Genomic DNA, 20,634 nt, shown 5'->3' with positions numbered 1-20,634 from the left:
GGAGATCTAATACCTTTCCCTGTGGGCACCCATACACATATGTACCTACACACAACAAACAAATAAATCTTTTTAAAATAAATCTTCTTTAGTAAGTCTTTGTTAAAAAAAAAATATGTGTGGCTATAGTATAGGGATCAAAAGCATATACTTAATGTATTATAATGTTATATTTACCATTTGAAGGAAATTTTTCAGTATTGTATTCAAATCCAAAAGTACTATACCTAATACACACAAAATAGTTTTCTCTTTTGGTCTTGGCCTAAAAACTGGCCTAAAACTCCTGACTGTCCTGTCTCTACCTTCCAAATGCTGGGATTACAGTAATGTGCCAACATGTCTGACTATATATTCTAAAAAAACTGTTAGGTAACTCAAAATAGCTCTGATGAATCAGACACTGAGTTATTTGCCTAGACCCCCAACTAACCAGGAGATTGAGACACAATGATCACTTAAACATAGGAGTTTGTGGCCAACCTAGACAATATAGAAAGACCCTTATTTTAAAAACAAAGCAAAAACTAGAACTGGAGAAATGACTCATGGATTGAAAGCAGCACTGACTGGTCTTCTAGAAGACCCAGTTCAATTCCTAGCACCCATACAGCTACTAGCAACCATCTGTTTTACCAATTCCAAAGTATCCAATGATCTCTTCTGATCTCGGCCAGAATCAGGCATGCACCTAGTGCACAGATATACATGCCAGCAATATACACCCATACACATAATACAAATTAAAAAAAAACAAAACAACCAACTAATAACAAAAAAACAACCTTTGCTGACAGTAACGCTGAATACACAGAGAACTTGAAAATTATTTCTTGAGGGACAAGAGAGATGGCTAATCAGTTTAAGAGCACATGCTGTTCTTGCAGAGGACCGAGGTTCAGTTCCAGCATACACATAGTGGCTCACAGCCAGCCATAACTCCAGTACCAGAGGATCAAACACCCTCTTCTGATCTGCATTAGCACCAGACATGCACAAGGTGCATATGCATGCATGCGAGCAAAACACAAAATAAATCTGAAAAAAAAAAAAGAAACTTTGCTTCTTGAAATGTATGGGAATAAAACTGTACATTAATGTAATACACTTTAGAGTATGTGGTTTTAAATAAACAACTTTATAAAGTAGACATTTTAAGAAAATATGACTACCCATGAAAGGACAATTAAGCTGATCAAAACTCCTTTTTTAATCTTATTAAGAAATAGAAGCGGATGGTGGTGTCCACACCTTTAATCTCAGTACTCAGGAGGCAGAAGCAGGCAGATCTCTGAGTTCAAGGCCAGCCTGGTCTATAGAGCTAGTTCCAGGACAGCCATCCAACCAAGGCTACACAGAAAAAGTCTGTCTCAAAAAAGAAAAAAGAAAAAAGAAGGTAAGAGGGAGAAGGAGAAAACCAGGGCTGGCAGATGGGTCAGTGGCTATGAGTGCTGCTCTTATAAAAAGCACCCAAGTTTGTTTCCTAGCACTTATGTCAGGCAGTTCACAGTCACCTACTCCAGCTCTAGGGAATCCAAAGCCCTCTTTTAGCCTCCAAAGTCACCCACATATATGTGGTATACACTAACAACATATAAAAGTAAATAAATATTTTAATATTTTTAAATAAAAATAGCAAGCCAGATCTTCTACACTTCACTATCTAAACTCTTTGGTAGCTCTCTATTGCTCCTACAATGAAATCCAAGCTTCCTGGAGACACATCTGAATAGGAGACCAGCTTTGATTTGGCAGCCCAGACTATTTTCCTCATTGACCACATCTCTGTCACATTAATCTCCTTTGTTCTGAGAACATGTCAAACACTTTTCTGTCTCAATAGCTTACATACACAATAGCTCACACACAATTGTTACCTCAGCCTAAAATAGGCCTTTCTCCAGCCAACACAGAACATGAAATGACTAGGCTCCTTTTGTCATTCAGCTCTCAGTTGTTGGGAATGTTCTGAGCAAGGCCTTCTGTGAACTAACAAAGCACTTATTATGTGGTCTCTTGATGGTTTACATGTAGTATGCTAATTACTCATTCCCAAAACTCCTAGGAAGTAACCGTCATTACAAGGATAAGGTCTATACTGTTCACCCCTATATTCTGTTACAAGCATAGTAGATGATAGGTACTTAGTATTGTAAAACTTTAAGACAATTCTGAGGACAATTCTGAGCCCTCTCAGTCTCAGCAATAGTGCTCCCCCTCCCTGCTGGGAACGAAGGACCTACGAAGGACCTAGGACCTATGTACTGAGATGTTGGGAACTTTCCATTTCCCTGAATAGGGGCAAGATAACCCTTAGGTGTTGACTCAGTTACTGATGTTTTGACTCAGGCCCTAGGAAAGGGGCAAAGTGACCCTCAGATGTTTCCCTCTTACCTCATCTGATCTGGCAATCACTCTCCAGCCAATTATTGGGAATAGCCCTTTTGAATAAGCTAATCATAATAGTTAAAGAACAATCCCCAGACACCCCCCATGCTTCTGTGGTTTTTTTCCTTTAAAAGTAGCCTGTACCAGCTATTTGGAGTCTTTCTGACCTCTAATGCTGAAAGACCCTGTCATGACAGAATTAATAAAATCCTCATGTTTTTTTTACATCAGCTGTGGTGTGAGGGATGAGGCGACTCCTCCTTGGTGATTGGACTCTAGGGTCCAACAGTATTTAATATATGAATTATTTCATTTAGAACTTTTAATGAAGTAAATAATATTGAGTATGTAGATATATACTGCTGTAACTATTATTTTTTTTAAAAAAGTACTGAGGCTCACAGAAACTAAATAACTTGCCCCAAGTTACAGTTCTTTCCTAAAGAACATCAGATAACTACTATGAAATAGAGATGGAACTTTTGCAAAAGTTTAGATTCAAAAGCCTGAAATTTTAACCCTTTTATTATACTGCCTCCCTCTAATAAAGGAATACCTAGATTATTCAGACAATTCTCAAAGAACTAAAACATGCCTGTGCCCCTCTTCTCATGAACTCTCCTATACCTACCCTAACTGCACCTCCAAAGTGAAAAATTAATATGAAGAAATCAAAATATTTAAGAATAAAATCCTTTCTCACATAGCAGGGATAATAATAATAATAAAAGAATAAAATCCTTTCTGTTTCCTCTGCCACCATGTGCCTGTGAAAAAAGTTTGTGGTGAAAAGGGGGCAAAGAAAGGTTGTGAAGTTCACCTTGACTTAGCACACTGTAGAAGATAGAACCATGGGTGCTGCCAACCTGAAACAATTCCTCCAGAAGAGCATGACAGTAAACAGGAAAGTTGGGAATTTTGGGGGGGTTGAGACCATCCAATAGAGCAAGAGCAAGTTCACTGTCACTTCTGAGGTGCCTTTCTCCAAAAGGTATATGAAATATCGCACCAAATATATTTGAAGGCCAGGCTGTAGTGACGCACGCCTTTAATCCCAGCACTGAGACGGCAGAGGCAGGCAGATCTGTGAGTTTCAGGCCAGCATGTCTACAAAGCCAGAGCTGTTACAGAGAAACTATCTGGGGGTGAGGGGGGAATTGTTTTTTGAAGAGCAATCTCTGAGACTGGTTGCTCACGGTTGCCAGTAACAAAAAGAACTATTATCTGTGTTACTTCCAGATTAACCAAGACTAAAGGGAGGAGGAGAAAAGACACATTGGTCTGGAATGTTTTGTATGAATTCTTAAATAAAATTTAGGACAAAAAATAATTAAAAACTCATTAGATGTAATCTCCAATAAAGTCAAGTAAAGCAAAGTTTTTCACCCCCCAAAAATGTACTAAAAATAAAACAGTGAAAATTTTTTATGCTGAAGAGTAAAGGAAGGCAAGCTAATAATCAGAAGCTTGATCTCCAGGGCAGCAATCCCAGAAAGTGATATGAAATCTAAGAAGCAGGAGCCTGTTAGGAGACCCTTACACTCTAGGAAGAGATGGTACTGTGTCACCCTGGCTTCTAGTTCCAGGATGGGATCCTTCCTCCATTACATACTCAGACAACTACCATGGAGCTCTTATCAATCAGTGCGACACTGTTTAACTTTCTGCTACCAAAATATTTAGCCTAGGCTACATGAGACCCTGACACAAAAATACTAGGAAAAAAAATGTAGTATTGTATAAAAAACAATGAAGAAATAATAACAAGAAAATATATTCATGTTCGGGACAGACACAATTTTTATATTTTCCATGTGTAGTTGGTAATACCATGAATCCTCATATTAAAAGTCCACTAGCAAGCATGAAGCACCATTTTTAAAAAACTATTTTTAATTAAGTGTGCTTGTGTGTAGATATGTACATGAGCACATGAGCCCTCTCCCATGAAGTCAGGAGAGGACGTCAGATCCCTTGGGCACTGAATACAAGTGGCTGTGAGCTGCTAGATATGGTGTTAGGAACCCAACTTGAGCAAAAGCATCAACCATACTTAACTAGAGAACCATCTTTCCAACCCTGGAACAACCATTATTTTCATTTAATTTATTTATTTGGAGATAGGGTCTCACCATGTAGCTCTGGCTGCCCTGGAACATGTATTTTGGCTAGGCTAGCCTCACTGAGATTCACCTGTCTCTGCCTCCCAAATGCTGATATTAAAGGTATGTACCATCACAGACTGGCAGGAATCACTACTCTTAAGTAACCAATATTAAAGTTAATTTTGACTCCTCTACGGTCAAGGCTGTTGAAGGCTGAAAATCTATCTTACCCATTAATAAATATCTTTCCTCTTTACATCTGCCTGGAGTATATTAAGTATTATATAAATGTGCACAGAAAATTATAAACTCGTTTATACAATAATGCTTAGAAATAAGATCTACTATGTACCAAGATCCTTCTAGACACTGGAGATATACCAAAGACAACAACAACTCTTGGTCCAGATATGTAGTACAGTTGGTAGAATGATTGAACAGTATCTAACAGGTCCTAAGTTCTAAACTATATAAAGCTGGCACAACAGCATTTCTGAGATGCATACAAGAAGATCAGTGGAAGGAAGAAGCAGAATAAGAAGTTCAAAGTTATCCTCCACTACTGGGAAAAGTTGGGGGTCCTCCTGGGATACATAAGACCCAAAACCCTCCTCTTCTTACACTATATAGTGTAGTAGAGTAAAGAAATAACATTAGTTGGGCAGTGGTGGCACATACCTTTAATCCCAGCATTCAGGAAGCAGAGGCAGGTAGACCTTGTCTACAGAGGAAGTTCAGGACAGTCAGGACTACATAGAGAAAACCCTGTCTCAAATAAACAAAAGAAAAAGAAAGAACAGACAGACAGGACAGAGAGAGACAGAAAGACAGAAAGGAGGGAGAAAGAGGGAGGGAGGGAGGATAAACAAGTAAATATCGCAGAGGAACATGGGGTGACAAAGTGAGCTCACTGTGAAGATGACATCTGAGCAAAGAGAATGGGGACAAAGGTGAAGGCAATGTGGCTACCCAGAAGAAAAGTACTGCAGGCCAAGCAAACAGTAAGGTGAAGGGAGGGAAAGAGTACTCAAGAAGAGAGTAGTACAGCTCCAACTGGGAAAAGAACGGGGTTCACAAGGCACTGAGGCAAGGTTTCATCAACCCATGACCCTTTTACAGAGAAATTTTTACACAACACTGCATATATGTGTATAAAATAGGTACACCAGTTAAACATTTACTGATAAATCATAAAACTGAAAATAATTCTTGGTATACATATTATTTTTACCATTTCTTTTAAAAGAAAGAAATCTGCATACTAATGAGATGGCTTGGCTTGTTTTAGTCTTGGCTGAAAATTTAGTAGTACAGGACATATAGCATTCTCAATGTTACTTGAAATCCTGAATTATTATAATCATCAAGGCTGATAACTACACTTAGCATAAATACATACTATAAAATATATAAGTATATTTAAGGACATTTTAGAAATTATTGGAAATTTTGTTCTAACTCTAAAATAAACTTTAATGATTATTTTTTTCAAATGAAATTCAAGTCAACTCATCAAATATGATTTTAAAATTCAAACATCCTAGGAGCAGAAAAGATGGCTCAGTAATTAAGAGTCCTGCTTTCCCTTCCTGCTCAACCATGCACCCACACCAGGCTGCCCACAACTACATTTAACTCCAGCTCCAGGGGATCAGACACCCTCTTTTGGCCTCTGTAGAGGCACACAAACACATACAAAAAAATAAAATAAAATAAATTTTAAACCAAACATTCTCGGCTGGAGAGATGGCTTATCAGGAAAGAGAACTTGCTACTCTTCCAGAGAACCGAGATTCAGTTTCCAACATGCACATCCAAAACTCCAGATTCCCAGTTCCACAGGATCTGATGCTCTTCTGGCCTCCACAGGCACAAATGCAGATAAGCATTCATATATATAAATATAAAAATAAATCTTTAAAAAACATTTTAACAATACAATCCAAAGATATACTAATTTTGTACTTAACATTCTAAGCAATGACAGTAAGAAAGTCTTTGTTTTCCACAACTAAATCATTATGCACCTATAAAAGCACAAAACTTGCAGGTACAGTGAAGAACACAGCATTTACAAGAGTTGAGTATGACTGCGGTATTTCAGGCAGTCTGCATCACTGCACAGGGTCATGTTCAGAATTAGGGTCACAAGGAAGTCCACGGACACAATGCAGGTGAGTGATGACAGAGAAACTTGAAATTCATTTTTCATCTGACTTTGAATCAAAAATTAGTTCCAAACATTCAAAAATTTAAAGAGTTAAAACCATTAACTTTCTTAGTAAAAAAATGATTAAACTTGTATAACCTTGAAATTGTCAATAGAATCTTAGGTATGGTCCCAAAATATAAATGAACAAAAGGAAATTAATTGGACTTCAACAAAATTTAAACTTTTTGGTTTTGGTTTTATTAAAGGGCATTACCAAGAAAGTAGAGAGATAATAGCAGCTCTAACTCTAGTTCCAAGAGATGCAAGGCTCTCTTCTGCCCTCCCTGGGTATCAAGCACACATATAGTTGTATACATACATGCAGGCAATACACATAAACACAAAAATCAATCTGAAAAGCAAATTTAAGTATTTAAAACTTTTCTAACTTTTAGCATGCCACTATTACCACAAGTAGATGCAAATACTTTATCCAGCTAATGTGCACAGCGCTTGTTTCCAGTCCTCTTATACTCTTTAGAGTGCTCTGAACATAACAATTCAAGCATCTAATTCTAATCCTCCCACACCCCATGCAAGTTACCCAAACAAGACTATGCATATTGCACTCATCATTTTATTGTTTTCTGTACCTACTACTAACGTCAGCCAATGAATACTCAATCAACAACTGCTAGACAGAACTACCAAAAAAAAAAAAAAGCAAAGGTTGAAAAGATTTAGAATCTGTATGAGAAAATTTCTTCATCCATGGCAACTCCAAACAGTAAGGAATATTTTTTTTCAAGAGTATTAACAAGAATTTTCAAACAATGTGGCCTTGGCAGAAATGGCATAACATTTCTTATTGATAAAGAGTCTGGTAATGATGGGAAATGGCTTTTTTTGTGTTCTGGGTTTTTGTTTTGTTTACACTTTTATTTATGGAAGGGAGTGGTACATGAACATGCATGTGAAGCCAAGGCAACCTGCAGAATTCAGTTCTCACCTTCTAGCATATGGGTTCAGGAATCAAATTCAGATCATAAAAGTGTTGTGACCCATCACTAGACCCAGGAAATTGTGGTGGTGTTTGTGTTTGCTTGCTTGCTTACCTGCTTGTTTGTTTGGGACAGGGTTTCTCTGTGTATCTTTGGCTGTCTGGGAACTTGTTCAATACACTATGCTGGTCTCAAGTTCAGAGATCCACCTGTTTCTGCCTCCTGATACTGGATTTAAAGGTGTGCACCACTACCACCACAACTTTCAAGCCACATGTTTCTGTTTTGAACCAATAAGATCTCCTCCACCATCACCATCCAGCTAAATACAGGAAATTTTTAAAGTAACATCTGAAAGCTACACATGTTCTCTCTCTCTCTCTCTCTCTCTCTCTCTCTCTCTCTCTCTCTCTTTCGTGAGCGTGTGTGTGTGTGTGTGTGCGCACGCGCGCACACGTGCACATGCATGAACAACAACTTTCTTTGTGAGTGAACAAAATGTATGACTTAGGGAACAAGTATCTGGGAAAACAGTCTTGCTTGGTGATACATGGCTTTAATCCCAGCACTCAGGTGGCGGAAGCTAGTAGGTCTCTTGAGTTCCAGACCAACCAGGGATACATAATAAAAATCTCTCAATAATAAGGAGAAAGGGAAACAGGAGCGCCCCTGGAGCACCTATGTTGGGCAATGCAAAACCACCTATAACTTCAGCTCCAAGAAAACGCCCTCATCTGGCTTCCTAAAACCCCTTCATATACACGCAAAAACACACACATATACACATAATCTTAAAACTTTTTAATTGGAGAAAATTAACTAATCTTTAACTTTTCAGGTTCTCCCAAGATAAAGTGTGTATGTAAACTAACCTTTAAACAAAAATAATTTTACATCTTACTAATCCAATGTCTGTCACATCTATAAAGCCTGAATGTACCCTAATTCCTTCACCCAGGTAGTTTCCTCTGTGTAGACTACATACCTGATATTGAACTCCTTCAATCACAATAAAATACACAGAATTTTTTTCCTAAACAATCACACGTTCTTCTATCTCTAATATCCCTTCAAGATATAAAGTCTTAAAAAGATTATATGCCCTATTTAAGTATATACAGTCACAAAATACATTGCTTTAAGAGACTAGAGAGATGGCTCCAGTTAGGAACATGTGCTCCTTTTACCAAAAACCTGGGTTCCAATTCCAGCACCCACACACAGCAGTTCACAATTGCTTTAAACACAAACCTAATATCAACCAGTTCTTTTCTAATTAAAAAAAAAAATTTAAATGGTGGCTCACAACAATTTGTAGTTCTAGTTCCAGGGAATCTAATGCCCTCTTCTGACTTCCAGAAGCACCAGACATAACCATTAAGTACATAGACATAACATTAGGTACATAGACATAACGCAAGTAAAATACCCACAGACTTTTTTTTAAAAAATGTTCATCCCAATCCTTTTCACTTATACGCACTTCACAAACTGGGCTGATCATCAAATAACTTCCAATAGACCAGAAGTCAATGAAAAGGGAAATAAATATATAACAAATAAACTGCCCAAGCTATCTCAAAATTTTCTTTTTAATCTAGTCACACTTCTATAGTCTAACATCTCAATGAAATGAGCTAAGATAGACTCTCAGTTCCATATAGTTTCCCAACTTCTAAACTATTCTCCACTCCATTCAAAAAAGCAAAACCAGCCAGATGTCATTGCTCTGTTGTTTCCTAGGTTAGTAACAGGACAAAAAATAAGCTTCTCAAAATGGTTCGCTTGGCCCAAGCCAATCAAATTTCAAATCTGCCATTTACCTACATGCTTTTTTTGCAGTGTTCCCCTACTTACAGAAACCTCGGTCAACAAATGCCGCCCAATGTGAACAACTACATCCACATAAAATCTGAGAGAGCTTGGGAAGTAATTCTAGACACAAAAGAACAGAGTTAAGCACAGCTTCTTAGTAGCAGCATTTTCTCAGATGGGCTCTGTTTGCTAGAGACAAGCACATCTCATTTAAGAGAGGCTTCCTGACTCAGCTTTAGCTGCAAAAATCTTGCAGCTCTTTCAAGAGGCCCCCCCAACCACAAAACACTCAAAGGGTTTTTATGAATAGCCAACAGTGTGCTTCTTGGTGGTGGCAGGGATGTTGAAACGCCATAGAATTGCAGCAATAAACATGGCTCTGGCCAGTACCTCCACCATGAGGCTAGACTCTCAGAAAGCTAAGAAATGGGGGTGGACCCAGCCATCAAAGCCAGGATTTTAATCCTAGTCATATCACTTAGCAAATTAAAGACTCAAGTAGTCAGAAAAAGAGAGATATAGTAAAGATAGAATCAGATAAGAAAACCTCTAAATGGTTTACAGTGCGTTTAAGATTAAATGTAGGCTTGGGAGAGAAAAGAAAAAGGATAAAGTTCTTAAAATATAAAAGAAAGAGATTAGTTGGGTGTGGTGGCATTTGCAAGGCACTGGCAGGCAGACCTCTGCGATTTCAAGGTGTGGTGGCACATACCTTTAATACCAACACTTGGGAGGCAGAGGCAGGTGGGTGTCTGTGTGTTCAAGGACAGCCAAAGATACACAGAGAAACCCTGTGTCAAAAAGCCAAAAATTAAAAATAAAAATAAAAGAAATAGAGGGTAAAATAAAGCCACATAAAGATGAAAAATACACAGAGAATCTGGATACTGTATGTTATTTGTGTTGTCTTTAAATTGTTTGATGGCTTCAGAAGAAGCAAAAGCTGCTAAAAAGACATTTGATTATAAATGCTGCTGGATTAATCCAACATATATATTTTGAAAATGCCTTGACTTCAAAATTTAAGTCAAAAGATATGTTACTTTGGAGAAGAGGTTTTGCTTTTGTTTCCACAGGAAATGAGAGGGTATGAATTCATTCTGGGTTAAGAAAAATCAGGTTTGATCAAGGAAGAGCCCTTAAAAATCTCCAATAGGAACAGATGGCCCAGATTTCTGAGTTCTACATCCACAACAACCTCAACACTACTGGCTGGGCTGGAGAGATGGCTCAGAGGTTAAGAGCATCGCCTGCTCTACCAAAGGTCCTGAGTTCAATTCCCAGCAACCACATGGCTCACAACCATCTGTAATGGGGTCTGGTGCCCTCTTCTGGCCTGCAGGCATAGACACAGACAGAATATTGTATACATAATAAATAAATAAATATTTAAAAAAAAAAAAAACACTACTGGCTGAGATGATCAAGCCTCACAGACTATTCCAGTCAGGACTTGACCATAATTCTTAATTTTCTTTAGGTCCCCATGAAATTACCTGGTGTGAGAGAGAAGGAAACAGAACATGCACAAACCCGCTTAGGAGTTTATTAGAGGGGGGTGCGCACAGGGATGGCACATCCAGCTTTTAAAAGCTGCCTAGCACATGCACACAGGGGGTTGGTGTGACTATGTCACATGGATGATGCAGATGACATGAGACTCATGCATGCACGCAAAGGGTTTAGCTGAGTCATACATGGATGTAACCATGCATGCGTGCACGTGGGTCACACGGGGGCCCTTTAACATTCAGGCATTTCAACCGAGGGCCCATCTGCACATGCTTGCCTTTAGAACCCAGAAGTGCAGCCTTATCTGTGGCTGAATAATTACACCCCATAAGATGATCAGCACCTCCAATCAGCAGGAAGTATCCTGGAAAATTATGCCCACATTCCCCAAAAAATGGATTGTAGATGCTTGTCTTTGTTTAGAGTGTTGGTTACAAGTTGTTATGGATAATGGTCCAGACAAAAAGCTAAACAAAGGAGATTAGATTCAGAGTTCTTGTCCTGAAAAGGGAGAAGGGGATGGAAGTGTTGTGAGACAATGGTCTTGTACCATCAAGATTTGCTAGTTGTATTTTAATAAAATGCTGATTGGCCAGTAGCCAGGCAGGAAGTATAGGCAGGGCAACCAGAACAGCAGAATTCTGGGAAGAGAAAAGGTCAGTCTGCAGATGTCACTCAGACACAGAGGAAGGAAGATGAGAATGCCTCGTAGATAAAAGGAACCAAGCCACATGGCTGACACAGACAAGAATTATGGGTTAATGTAGGAAGTAGGAGTTAATAAGAAGCCTGAGCTAATAGGTCAACCAGTTTATGATTAATGTAGACCTCTGTGTGTTTCTCTGGGATTGAACGGCTGTGGGACCAGGAAGGACAGAAAACCTCTGTCAACACCTTTCTTCTTTTCAAGAAGCATCTTAAATCACCTTCTCTGCATGAAACACACAAGCCCCAAAATAAAATTATTCCTGCTCTCCTTCAGCACCTTCCAGTTACTGTTTTGATATTATAATACTGTGCAATATTTACTTAATTTCAGAAAGGAGTACAAAGCAGCAGCTAAAAAAGAAGCTTTAGCTAATTTGGGTCCAACATCCAATCTTAAACCTGAGACTTGAGGCAAGTTGAATACCTACTTCAGGTTTCAGCTTTGTCATAAAGATAATATTTAAATTTCCTCCAAGTATATTTAAAGAGCATTATGCACACATCGCCTTAAAGCTAATAAGCAACTGAGATGAAAAAGGCTGTAGTTCCTTAAGTCCGCCTAGAGGGGCAAGTGAGGACTGCCCCAAGTAAGACAATCTAAAATTACCTTCACAAAAAATTCAAGAAGAAAGGAGAAGCATGGAAAATATGTCTTCCACACCTAGACAACAACCACACTAGCAGAATCTGTCTTATGCAACTGTTTTGAAGGCTTACATCTTTTGAAGGATGACTTCAAATTAAACTGTGATTAACTTGTCAATTTTGGCCTAAGGCACTACCACAATCCCCTGGAGCAAGTTACTCTTCTGGTGTTTCTGGAGCAGCCTACTGTATATACAAATAGAGGACCCAATGTAAAAACCAACTACCAACCAGTTCTCCCAGTCATACACAAAACACTACCCCAACAGCAGAAACATCCAGATGTATTCCAGTAGAGATTTTATGGGATGGCCATAGGTTAGACCACAAATTATCACATTATCTTCCTCTGACTACATGGGATGACATTAAAAATCAATGGCAAGGGGCTGGAGAGATGGCTCAGTGGTTAAGAGCATTGCCTGCTCTTCCAAAGGTCCTGAGTTCAATTCCCGGCAACCACATGGTGGCTCACAACCATCTGTAATAAGCTCTGGTGCCCTTTTCTGGCCTGCAGACATACACACAGACAGAACACTGTATACATAATAAATAAATAAATATTTAAAAAAAATCAATGGCAAGTAAAATTACAAAGAAGTAAAATTTATAGAAGTGTGAACATCAACTCAACAAATCAAAGAACCCAGAACAATTGAAAGAAGAATGAAAATAAAAACATGATATACCAAAATTTATGGGGCATAGCAAGAATAATGTTCAATGGGAGGGTTCATAGTTTAAATAAAACAAAATCATTACCTGTAAGAGAAAAAAATCAACTTTTGTTTATTCCTTCATGCTTTTCAGTTTTTAAAGAAATATTTTGTTGGGGGGGGGGCGTATATACAGTGTTAAACTCAACCAAATGGCTAACTGAGGTGTCTATTAACATAGCAAATTGGATAATGTCCTCCAACCTCTCTCAGCATTACCAGTACCTGTTACAGAGCCATCCTGGCAGGCATACCCTACCCCCTATCCTAAACTCTCCAGCCCAATGCTGGGCTGCCCGTCCCCCAGCTTCTCTGATTCCTATATAACCCAGCCATTTTAGCTAACGCACTCTCTTAGCCACTTGGTCCAAGGCACCTCTCTTAAGCCCCCTCCTCTCTTCTCTTTCTCTCTCATTACTTCCACCCCTGGTTGGGATCAGTCTGGACCCTTCCAGGTGTCTGTGACCAAGCTCTCCCCTATGTCTACAATAAACCTTCTCCTCTGCCATATGGATGAGAGTCGTGTCCTAATTCATTTTTCATTTATGCAGGTACACACTAAGACCAGAAGAGGGTGTTGGATCCTCTGGAGCTAGTTAGGTGTGGTTTATAGATGCTAGAAACTGAAATTGGAATCTTCTGCAAGAACTGTCCCTTTTAAAATTTTTATTGGTGTGTGTGTGTGTGTGTGTGTGTGTGTGTACACCATGGTGCATATGTGGATAACTTACAGGAGTCAGTTCCCCTGCTATCATTTGGGATCCAAATATGGAATCCAAGCATTCAGGCTTGGAAGCCGGAACTAGCAAAGCCATTTCTCTGCCCCTCTTTGTGCTTTTCTGCACTGGGTATTTGCAGCTTAAAGAAAAAAAAAAACAAAGAAAAAAAAACCAAACAACAAAAAAAACCACAGAGACTAGGAAAAAAAATCATCTAGAAGAACTAAAAACATTATTTACCAAATGTAGAAATTTTTATTGTAGTTCTATAGGAATTTTACGTGTACCTTTTTTCTTTCTAAAAACCATTCTTAGGAGGCCTGGTTGGTTTGGAGTTTTCTGTTTTTGAGATAAGTCTCACTAAGTAGTCCAGAATGACCTGCAATTTACAATCTCTTGCCTCAGCCTCCCAAAGGCAGGTGGGCACCACAAGCCAGCCTCACGACACTTCTTGATTCCTTATGGCAAGTTATTATTTTCATCCCTAGAAATAAAGCTTGGAGTCCAGAGTAAACTAAAATAGAGACTAGACTAGAGCTTAAAACTTTTTAAAGTAGGACTTTCCTATTACAGTGCTAAATGACAAAAACAGATACCTACTCATATCCTCAAATATGAGTGATTGACTTAAATACTACTTGAGAGAATACAAGCAAATAAAATTAATTTTTAAAACATTTCAACTAAACTCTTCAAATAAAAACAGAAACCTGAGGAGTTAAGTAGCAAATCAAAACAATGTGTGCTAATAGTACACTGCATTTCAGACACGTTCTAAACACTTAACATAAAGTCCAGTTTAATCTCCACTCTAATTCTGTAAAAAGAGACTTCTATGTCTCTATTTTACAGATGACTATGCTAAAACACATCACCTGCCTACTAAAAGTACAGGAATCTGCCAATCCAGATTTCAAAATCAGGCAGTTTTGAAAAGAGTCAAGGAATCAAAAACTCAACAAACACTGGGGCTGGAAAGATGGCACAGCAGTAAAGAGTATATGTGCTTTTCCAGAGGACCTCTGTTTGGTTCCCATCACCCAGATCGGCCAACTCGCCACTACCTGGTAAATCCTGCTCTAGGGGAATCTGAAACCTTCTGAACCTTCTGGACTCCACAGGAACTAACTCACATTCACATATACATACTACCCTCCCCCAACAACATACATACATACACACACACAAACATACACACCATTAAAAAAATAACAAAATACATTTTTTAAAAAAAAAAATAGGCTGGGCATGGGTGGTGGAACATGCCTTTGATAACAGCAATTGGGATGCCAAAAAAGAATTATTTAACTAATTATTTAATTAAAAAAAAACAGAAAGAACAAAGAGGACAGTGCACACAAAGTAACAGTACAGTATTTATGAAAAAACAAAGATAGGAAGTGGCTGAGGTAACTGTAACTATTTCAGAATCTTGAGAATGTCAAAAATACTGAAGACTCCAATCACAGCATAATGGTAACCACAATAAACTGGTTATAAACTTCATTTAAAGTTGTCTTTGGGAATAATGGAATGGAAGAATGGCTCAGAAGTTAAGGGAGTAGTGCTTGCTGTTCTCACAGAGAACCTTAAGTTCTGTGGTGGCTCACAGCCATACATAACTCAAGATCTTGACGTCCAAGAATCTGATGCCATCTTCTGATCCCTCAGGCACTAGACACTCATTCGGTATACCTACAGACATGTAGGTAAAACACTCATACACATAAATCAAAAAACAAAATTTGAGTTGTCTTGAAAAATTAATTTCGACTTCCAGAACTTTATTAAGTGCTGTTTTAGAAGTAATTCTAAATCAAAAAGGCTACGACACATTTTTTTAATGGTGGTGGTGGTGTGTATGTATGCCAATGTCTGTGTGGGAGGTTAAAGGATGTCTTGATTCTCTCCGAATCAAGGTCCACGATCAAACTCAGGTGTTCAGGTTTATCGAGAAAGTGCTTTTACCCACTATGCCAACTCTCTGGTTCTAATTTCTGTTCTGTTTTTTGTTTGTTTTGTTGGTTGGTTGGTTTGGGAGGGGTTGCTTTTTAGCAAAAAGCACATACCAAAACAAATATAATACCACCCAAGATAATGTCAACAAATGCCATTCCAAGAAGGTTCTCTAAGCAGCCCTCTCAAGCTTACCTGCAATTTAGACCTTTTGTTATAAAATAGCAACATGTAGCACTCACTTCAGACTGATTAGATGAGTCTCTAGGGACACCTGTGTGTATAAGCTCTGAGTAATTTTACTTGTAACCTCTGCTAAGAACCACTGTTACAAGGAAATCTAAACTGTCCATGTCATTACTTTTTCATGTAGATCCATTTTATTAGCCAATTTTCAAACAGCCAAGAAGACCTTTTACTACTAAAAGGGGTATGAATTACGTAGTATACTTAGCCCAACACAAAAGACTAAAATCACGGAAAAAGATTCCACTAATAATGTTTAGAAAGTAAGTCAATTAGCATGCCAAATATGGCGAAGACTAGCTATTTCTATTTTCCCAAACCCTAAATTTCACAATCTGTGAAATGGCACTACATTTTACAATATACTCAAGAACTCAGTAATTCCAAGAAAGTCAAGCATAAACAACTGTGAACTTTGAAACTTGTATACTTCAAATTTTTAAAGAATTAACATGGAGCCAAGCAACGACAGTACAAGCACTTGGGAGGCAGAAGCAGGTGGATCTTGGAGTTCAAAGCCAGCCTGATCTACAGGGTAAGTTCCAGGACAGCTACATAGAGAACTACTGTGGAACACACACACACACACACAATTAACATAGGAGGATGAGAGGTTTCAGGAGGCAAAGGTGCTTGCAGCCATCCCTGACAATCTTCATTCAATCCTTAGATCCATAGGGTAGGAGAAAACTGACTCCCAGTTTTCCTCTGCCTACAAACATACACACAAAATAAATGAAAGTGCAATTTAAAAAACACATACACACATTACTAATAGTCAAGGAAATTAATATTCCAAAAGGAAAACAAGATTGTTTGCTAATGATCATGCAAATCTATAAAAGCATAACACCACAAAACCACACAACAACAAATGAGCAACTTATTTTGTTACGAACATGTTTGAAAATTTTCTTTTTCGGGGGTTTTGGATAAGCCTGTAATTCAAGAGTTTTGATATTCAAGACCTTGCAACTGGACTGGAGGGAGGGGTCATAGTAATGAAAGCATCATTTTACTAACACTGTAGTTCTAAAGAAACAATATAAGTAACAGTAATCCAGGAAAAAGCAAGTGACAACCAACAAGTCTCTTAATGATTAGAATAGCACTGAAGCATCCTTCTTCATTCCCACAATGAATTTGGGGCAAGATCAAACAAATACATCAACAGGTGTATATTTATTAAGGCAATCCGAGCGCCAGGTGTGAAGAAACAAAGTTACAACAGAGTTTATGTATCTTTTTAATCTTAACAATAAGGAAACAACAAAGGATTTTGAAGGAACAGTGTTCTAATGCTGTGTCTGCCCTATAGGAAACTTACCTAACCTTCAGGGTCTCCAGAAAACTGAGGGCAACGCTAACAGTTCTACCTCACTGCATTTTTTTGGTTAGGTTTAAGACAAGGTCCTTCACTGTGTAACCTTTAACTGTCAAGAGTTCTGCCTGCCTGTGCTTTCCACATATTTGAGATTAAAGGCAACCACCACCATATCAAGTTCCTCACTATACTTGAAAGATTTTTAAAACTAATACTGGAGGGTCAAGATTTATCTGTCAAAATTAATTCCTTTCATCGATACTACTAGCATTCTCCAAAGGCCCTCCCCTAAGGAAAGGGACACCAGTACGTATTGTATGATATGTTATCAAACAAATTTTGTAGCCCAAAATTATCATTTTTTTAAAAAAATCACTTTCAATTTTCTCTCTTTCTTTTTTATTTTTTGGTTTTTTGGTTTTTTTTGGGGGGGGGGGTTGGAGACAGGGCTTCTCTGTAGCTTTGGTGCCTGTTCTGGAACTAGCTGGCCTCGACACTTTCAATTTTCAAAAACACATGCAAGGTCTTAATTCCACAGAGAGGAGTTTCTGAAATCAGAGCAGCTCCTGATAATATTCAACCATTCTACCTTCTGTCCCAAAGCCTTTGTCTTCTACACAACCAATCACAGACAAGTAGGTGGTAAGTGAACATAAAATACAATACTGAAAAGCATACCTCCTCTTTGTGGTTTTGTTTCTTTTTTGTTACTTTCTTTCTTTTTTTTAGTTACACAGTATGGGCGGGTACCTATAGTCCTCCTTATGGAGGTCAGGGGACTAGTCTCAAGAGTCAGTTTTTCCCTTCCTCCCTTTTGTCCCAGGTCCAGAATCAAGTTGTCAGACTTTGGGACAAGGAAGGGCCTTTACCAGTTTGCAAGGACTCATGTTGCCAGGCTGGCTCTGAAATCACGATGTAGCGGGTACCAGTGGCCTTGAACTCTGAATCACCTTGCCTCCACCTCTCAAGGTCTGGGACAGTATTTGTGAGCCACCACACTGGGCATAGATCCCTTTAACTTGAAATACTCAAGGAATGGCTTAGGCGTGCGAGTCAAGAAAAAACGTTTCTGTATTAGGACACCAAAAATATGTATGTACACCACCGTCCAAACGCCATACTATCTCAATGCACTTAGAAACACCGAACACAAGAGTCCGAAATGCAATTTCATAAACCAGCCCTGAATGAGAAACCAGGGTAACTTTGGTTATATTGTTGCATGTAATGGATACTCAAACTTACTGTCAGACACAACAGAGATATAATCCTTGCTTACCCTTTATCCGAAATTTACTTTAGTTCCATTGCATAACTAAATAATTTTATAGCACATTGGGTTCTCTCATCAAAGTGTAACAAGTTTTGAGCTTCACTGGTAACCAGGTACAGTACACAACCTAGATCACCACACCCAACCTAAAAGCAACTTAGCAGACACAGAAAGCTTGCCCTCAGCGCTGCTGTTATACCCAAAACCTACTAATTAGGGCTACCACCACCAGAAAAAAACCCATTAGGAGTTGGCAGTTGCTGCCGTCAGCTTTAAGAATATCCCGTGCCATATGTCTTAGTAAACACAGAATCCAACCTCACTTTCAGAATACACCTAACATTCCGAGTAATGACTTTAGCTTGCGTTCTGACACGGATGTTTAAATGTGAAAAGACTCAAGAACTAAAAGCAAATGGCTAGCGACCCCACAACTACCTCCTCCGATCAATGAACCGAGTTTAATCCTTCCTACTTGCACTTTCCCGTGGCCAACAGGAAACTCCACAGAGAAAAGGAAAGCAAGCGGGGAGAAACCTATTTGGGCTTTGATAAAAGGAATAACGGCAGCGCTTCCAGCCCCCACGACGTGAGTGAACAAATGAAAAAAGCAAACGGGAGGAAGTGACAGGGGTGGGCGGCTGGTGAGCTCACTTGGTAGTCCCAAACATGCCACCCAGCTCAGGGGTGCCCCCAAATCTGTCACAGCAGCTGCAGCCGCGACACCGGGATGAGAGGCGAGAAGGGTGGCGGGAGCGGAGGTCGCGGAGTTGTGCCCGCACTCCCCGTTTCCTCGTCTGCCAACTCTTCTCCCGCCCCCCCCCATCCCTATCCTCCCCAGCCCGAGCCGCTAGCTCTGGAAAGAACACCCAGCACGGGCAGAGGCGGGGAAGACAAAGAGGCAGAAGGCAAGGGACTTCCAGAACCACGCGGAGCGGGTCCGAGCCAAACTCCCGGGGACCAAGCAGGCGGGCAGGCGGGCGAGCGGCCCCGGAAATCGCCGGCGAGCTCGGGCCCCGCGGACGGCGGGGCCTCAGGCCGGGCCGCGCGGGCGGCGTCACCGGGACACCGGGCAGCGCCTGCGGGCGGGACGCGCGGCCAGGAGAGGAGCGGCCGCCCGGAGCGCGCCCGAGCGGGACCGCCGACGGGACTCACCCGCATTCTGGTCTCGCGGCCAGAGGTAGTAGGTGGCGGGGATCACGATGAGCCCCACGAAGGAGGTGAGGAAGTAGAAGAAGGTGTTCCCGCTGTCATCGTACTGGAACTGCTGGCCCGCCATGGCTCCGCCTCCTCCGCCGCACTCCCCTCACCGCCGCCGCCGCCACCACGACCCCGCGCTGCTATCCGGCTCCCGGCGCCCCGGCCCCGTGTGGCGTAGCTCGGACGCCACCGCCGTCGCCGCCGCCGTCGCCGCCTCTCCTCCCCGCCCCCACGCCGCTCTCACGGACACGCCGCCACCGCCGCCGCCGCGGCCGTCGCCAACTCTCGCGAGATGAGCTAGTTCCCGCCCCGCGCGGCTGGTCCCTCCCCGGCCCGTTCCTCCACTAGCTCGCTGAGGGAGACGTGGCGCGCGCAGCAGAGAAACTCTGTCGGACCCCGCCCATAGCCCCGCCCCCAAACCATGGGCCCCGCCCCTAGCCCCATAGGCCCGCCCCGGGGCCCCACCCCCCGCTTCCCGGTACCCTTTCCCAGCACCCTTCGCCAGATTCCCTGAGCCTGCCTGCGGGCTTCGGACGAAGGCATCCTAGGCGTGCTGTGGGCGCGGGCGATCGTCCTGGGTGCGACTGGAACCCGAGCTGTTTGTTACAAGCAGCGCGAGACTGTCCTGCCTCTTACTCTCCTACCCCTCTCGCTTTTCTCTGCTTCTGAGCCTCTCCTCCAAGTCAACCTTGTGGAAGCAAGTGCTGTAAAGAATAGGGAAAGGGGATTGATTGTAGTTTTGTTTGCAAAGTAATGGTTACTACTTGAAAACTGCGGGCTGCGCTGCACCCATTTTGCAGATAAAGATTGCCTAACCTGCATAGGTAGTTTCCTGAGTGTTCTGAAGCTTAGGTATTTGGAGCTGCCAGTTCAC

The 20,634-nt window shown here is 40.6% G+C and overlaps 1 protein-coding gene and 1 pseudogene across 2 annotated transcripts in view; one reads left to right on the top strand and one right to left on the bottom strand.

Moving 5' to 3' along the window:
• Positions 1–20,006, bottom strand: part of Sec63 (SEC63 homolog, protein translocation regulator) — a 79,815-nt gene extending 59,809 nt beyond the window's left edge. For both annotated transcript variants that reach the window (XM_057759456.1, XM_057759466.1), the window contains exon 1: positions 19,716–20,006. In XM_057759456.1, the coding sequence (XP_057615439.1) occupies positions 19,716–19,839 (124 nt within the window). In that variant the 5' untranslated portion in view covers positions 19,840–20,006. The remainder of the gene's footprint in view (positions 1–19,715) is intronic.
• Positions 3,150–3,687, top strand: LOC130862450 (60S ribosomal protein L22-like; annotated as a pseudogene).
• Positions 20,007–20,634: the final 628 nt, after the last annotated feature.

This window comes from Chionomys nivalis, chromosome 2 (assembly GCF_950005125.1).
Source record: "Chionomys nivalis chromosome 2, mChiNiv1.1, whole genome shotgun sequence".
Lineage (NCBI taxonomy): Eukaryota > Metazoa > Chordata > Mammalia > Rodentia > Cricetidae > Chionomys > Chionomys nivalis.
Note: the sequence above shows the minus strand (reverse complement) of the source record. Positions and strands in the feature narration are given on the sequence as shown.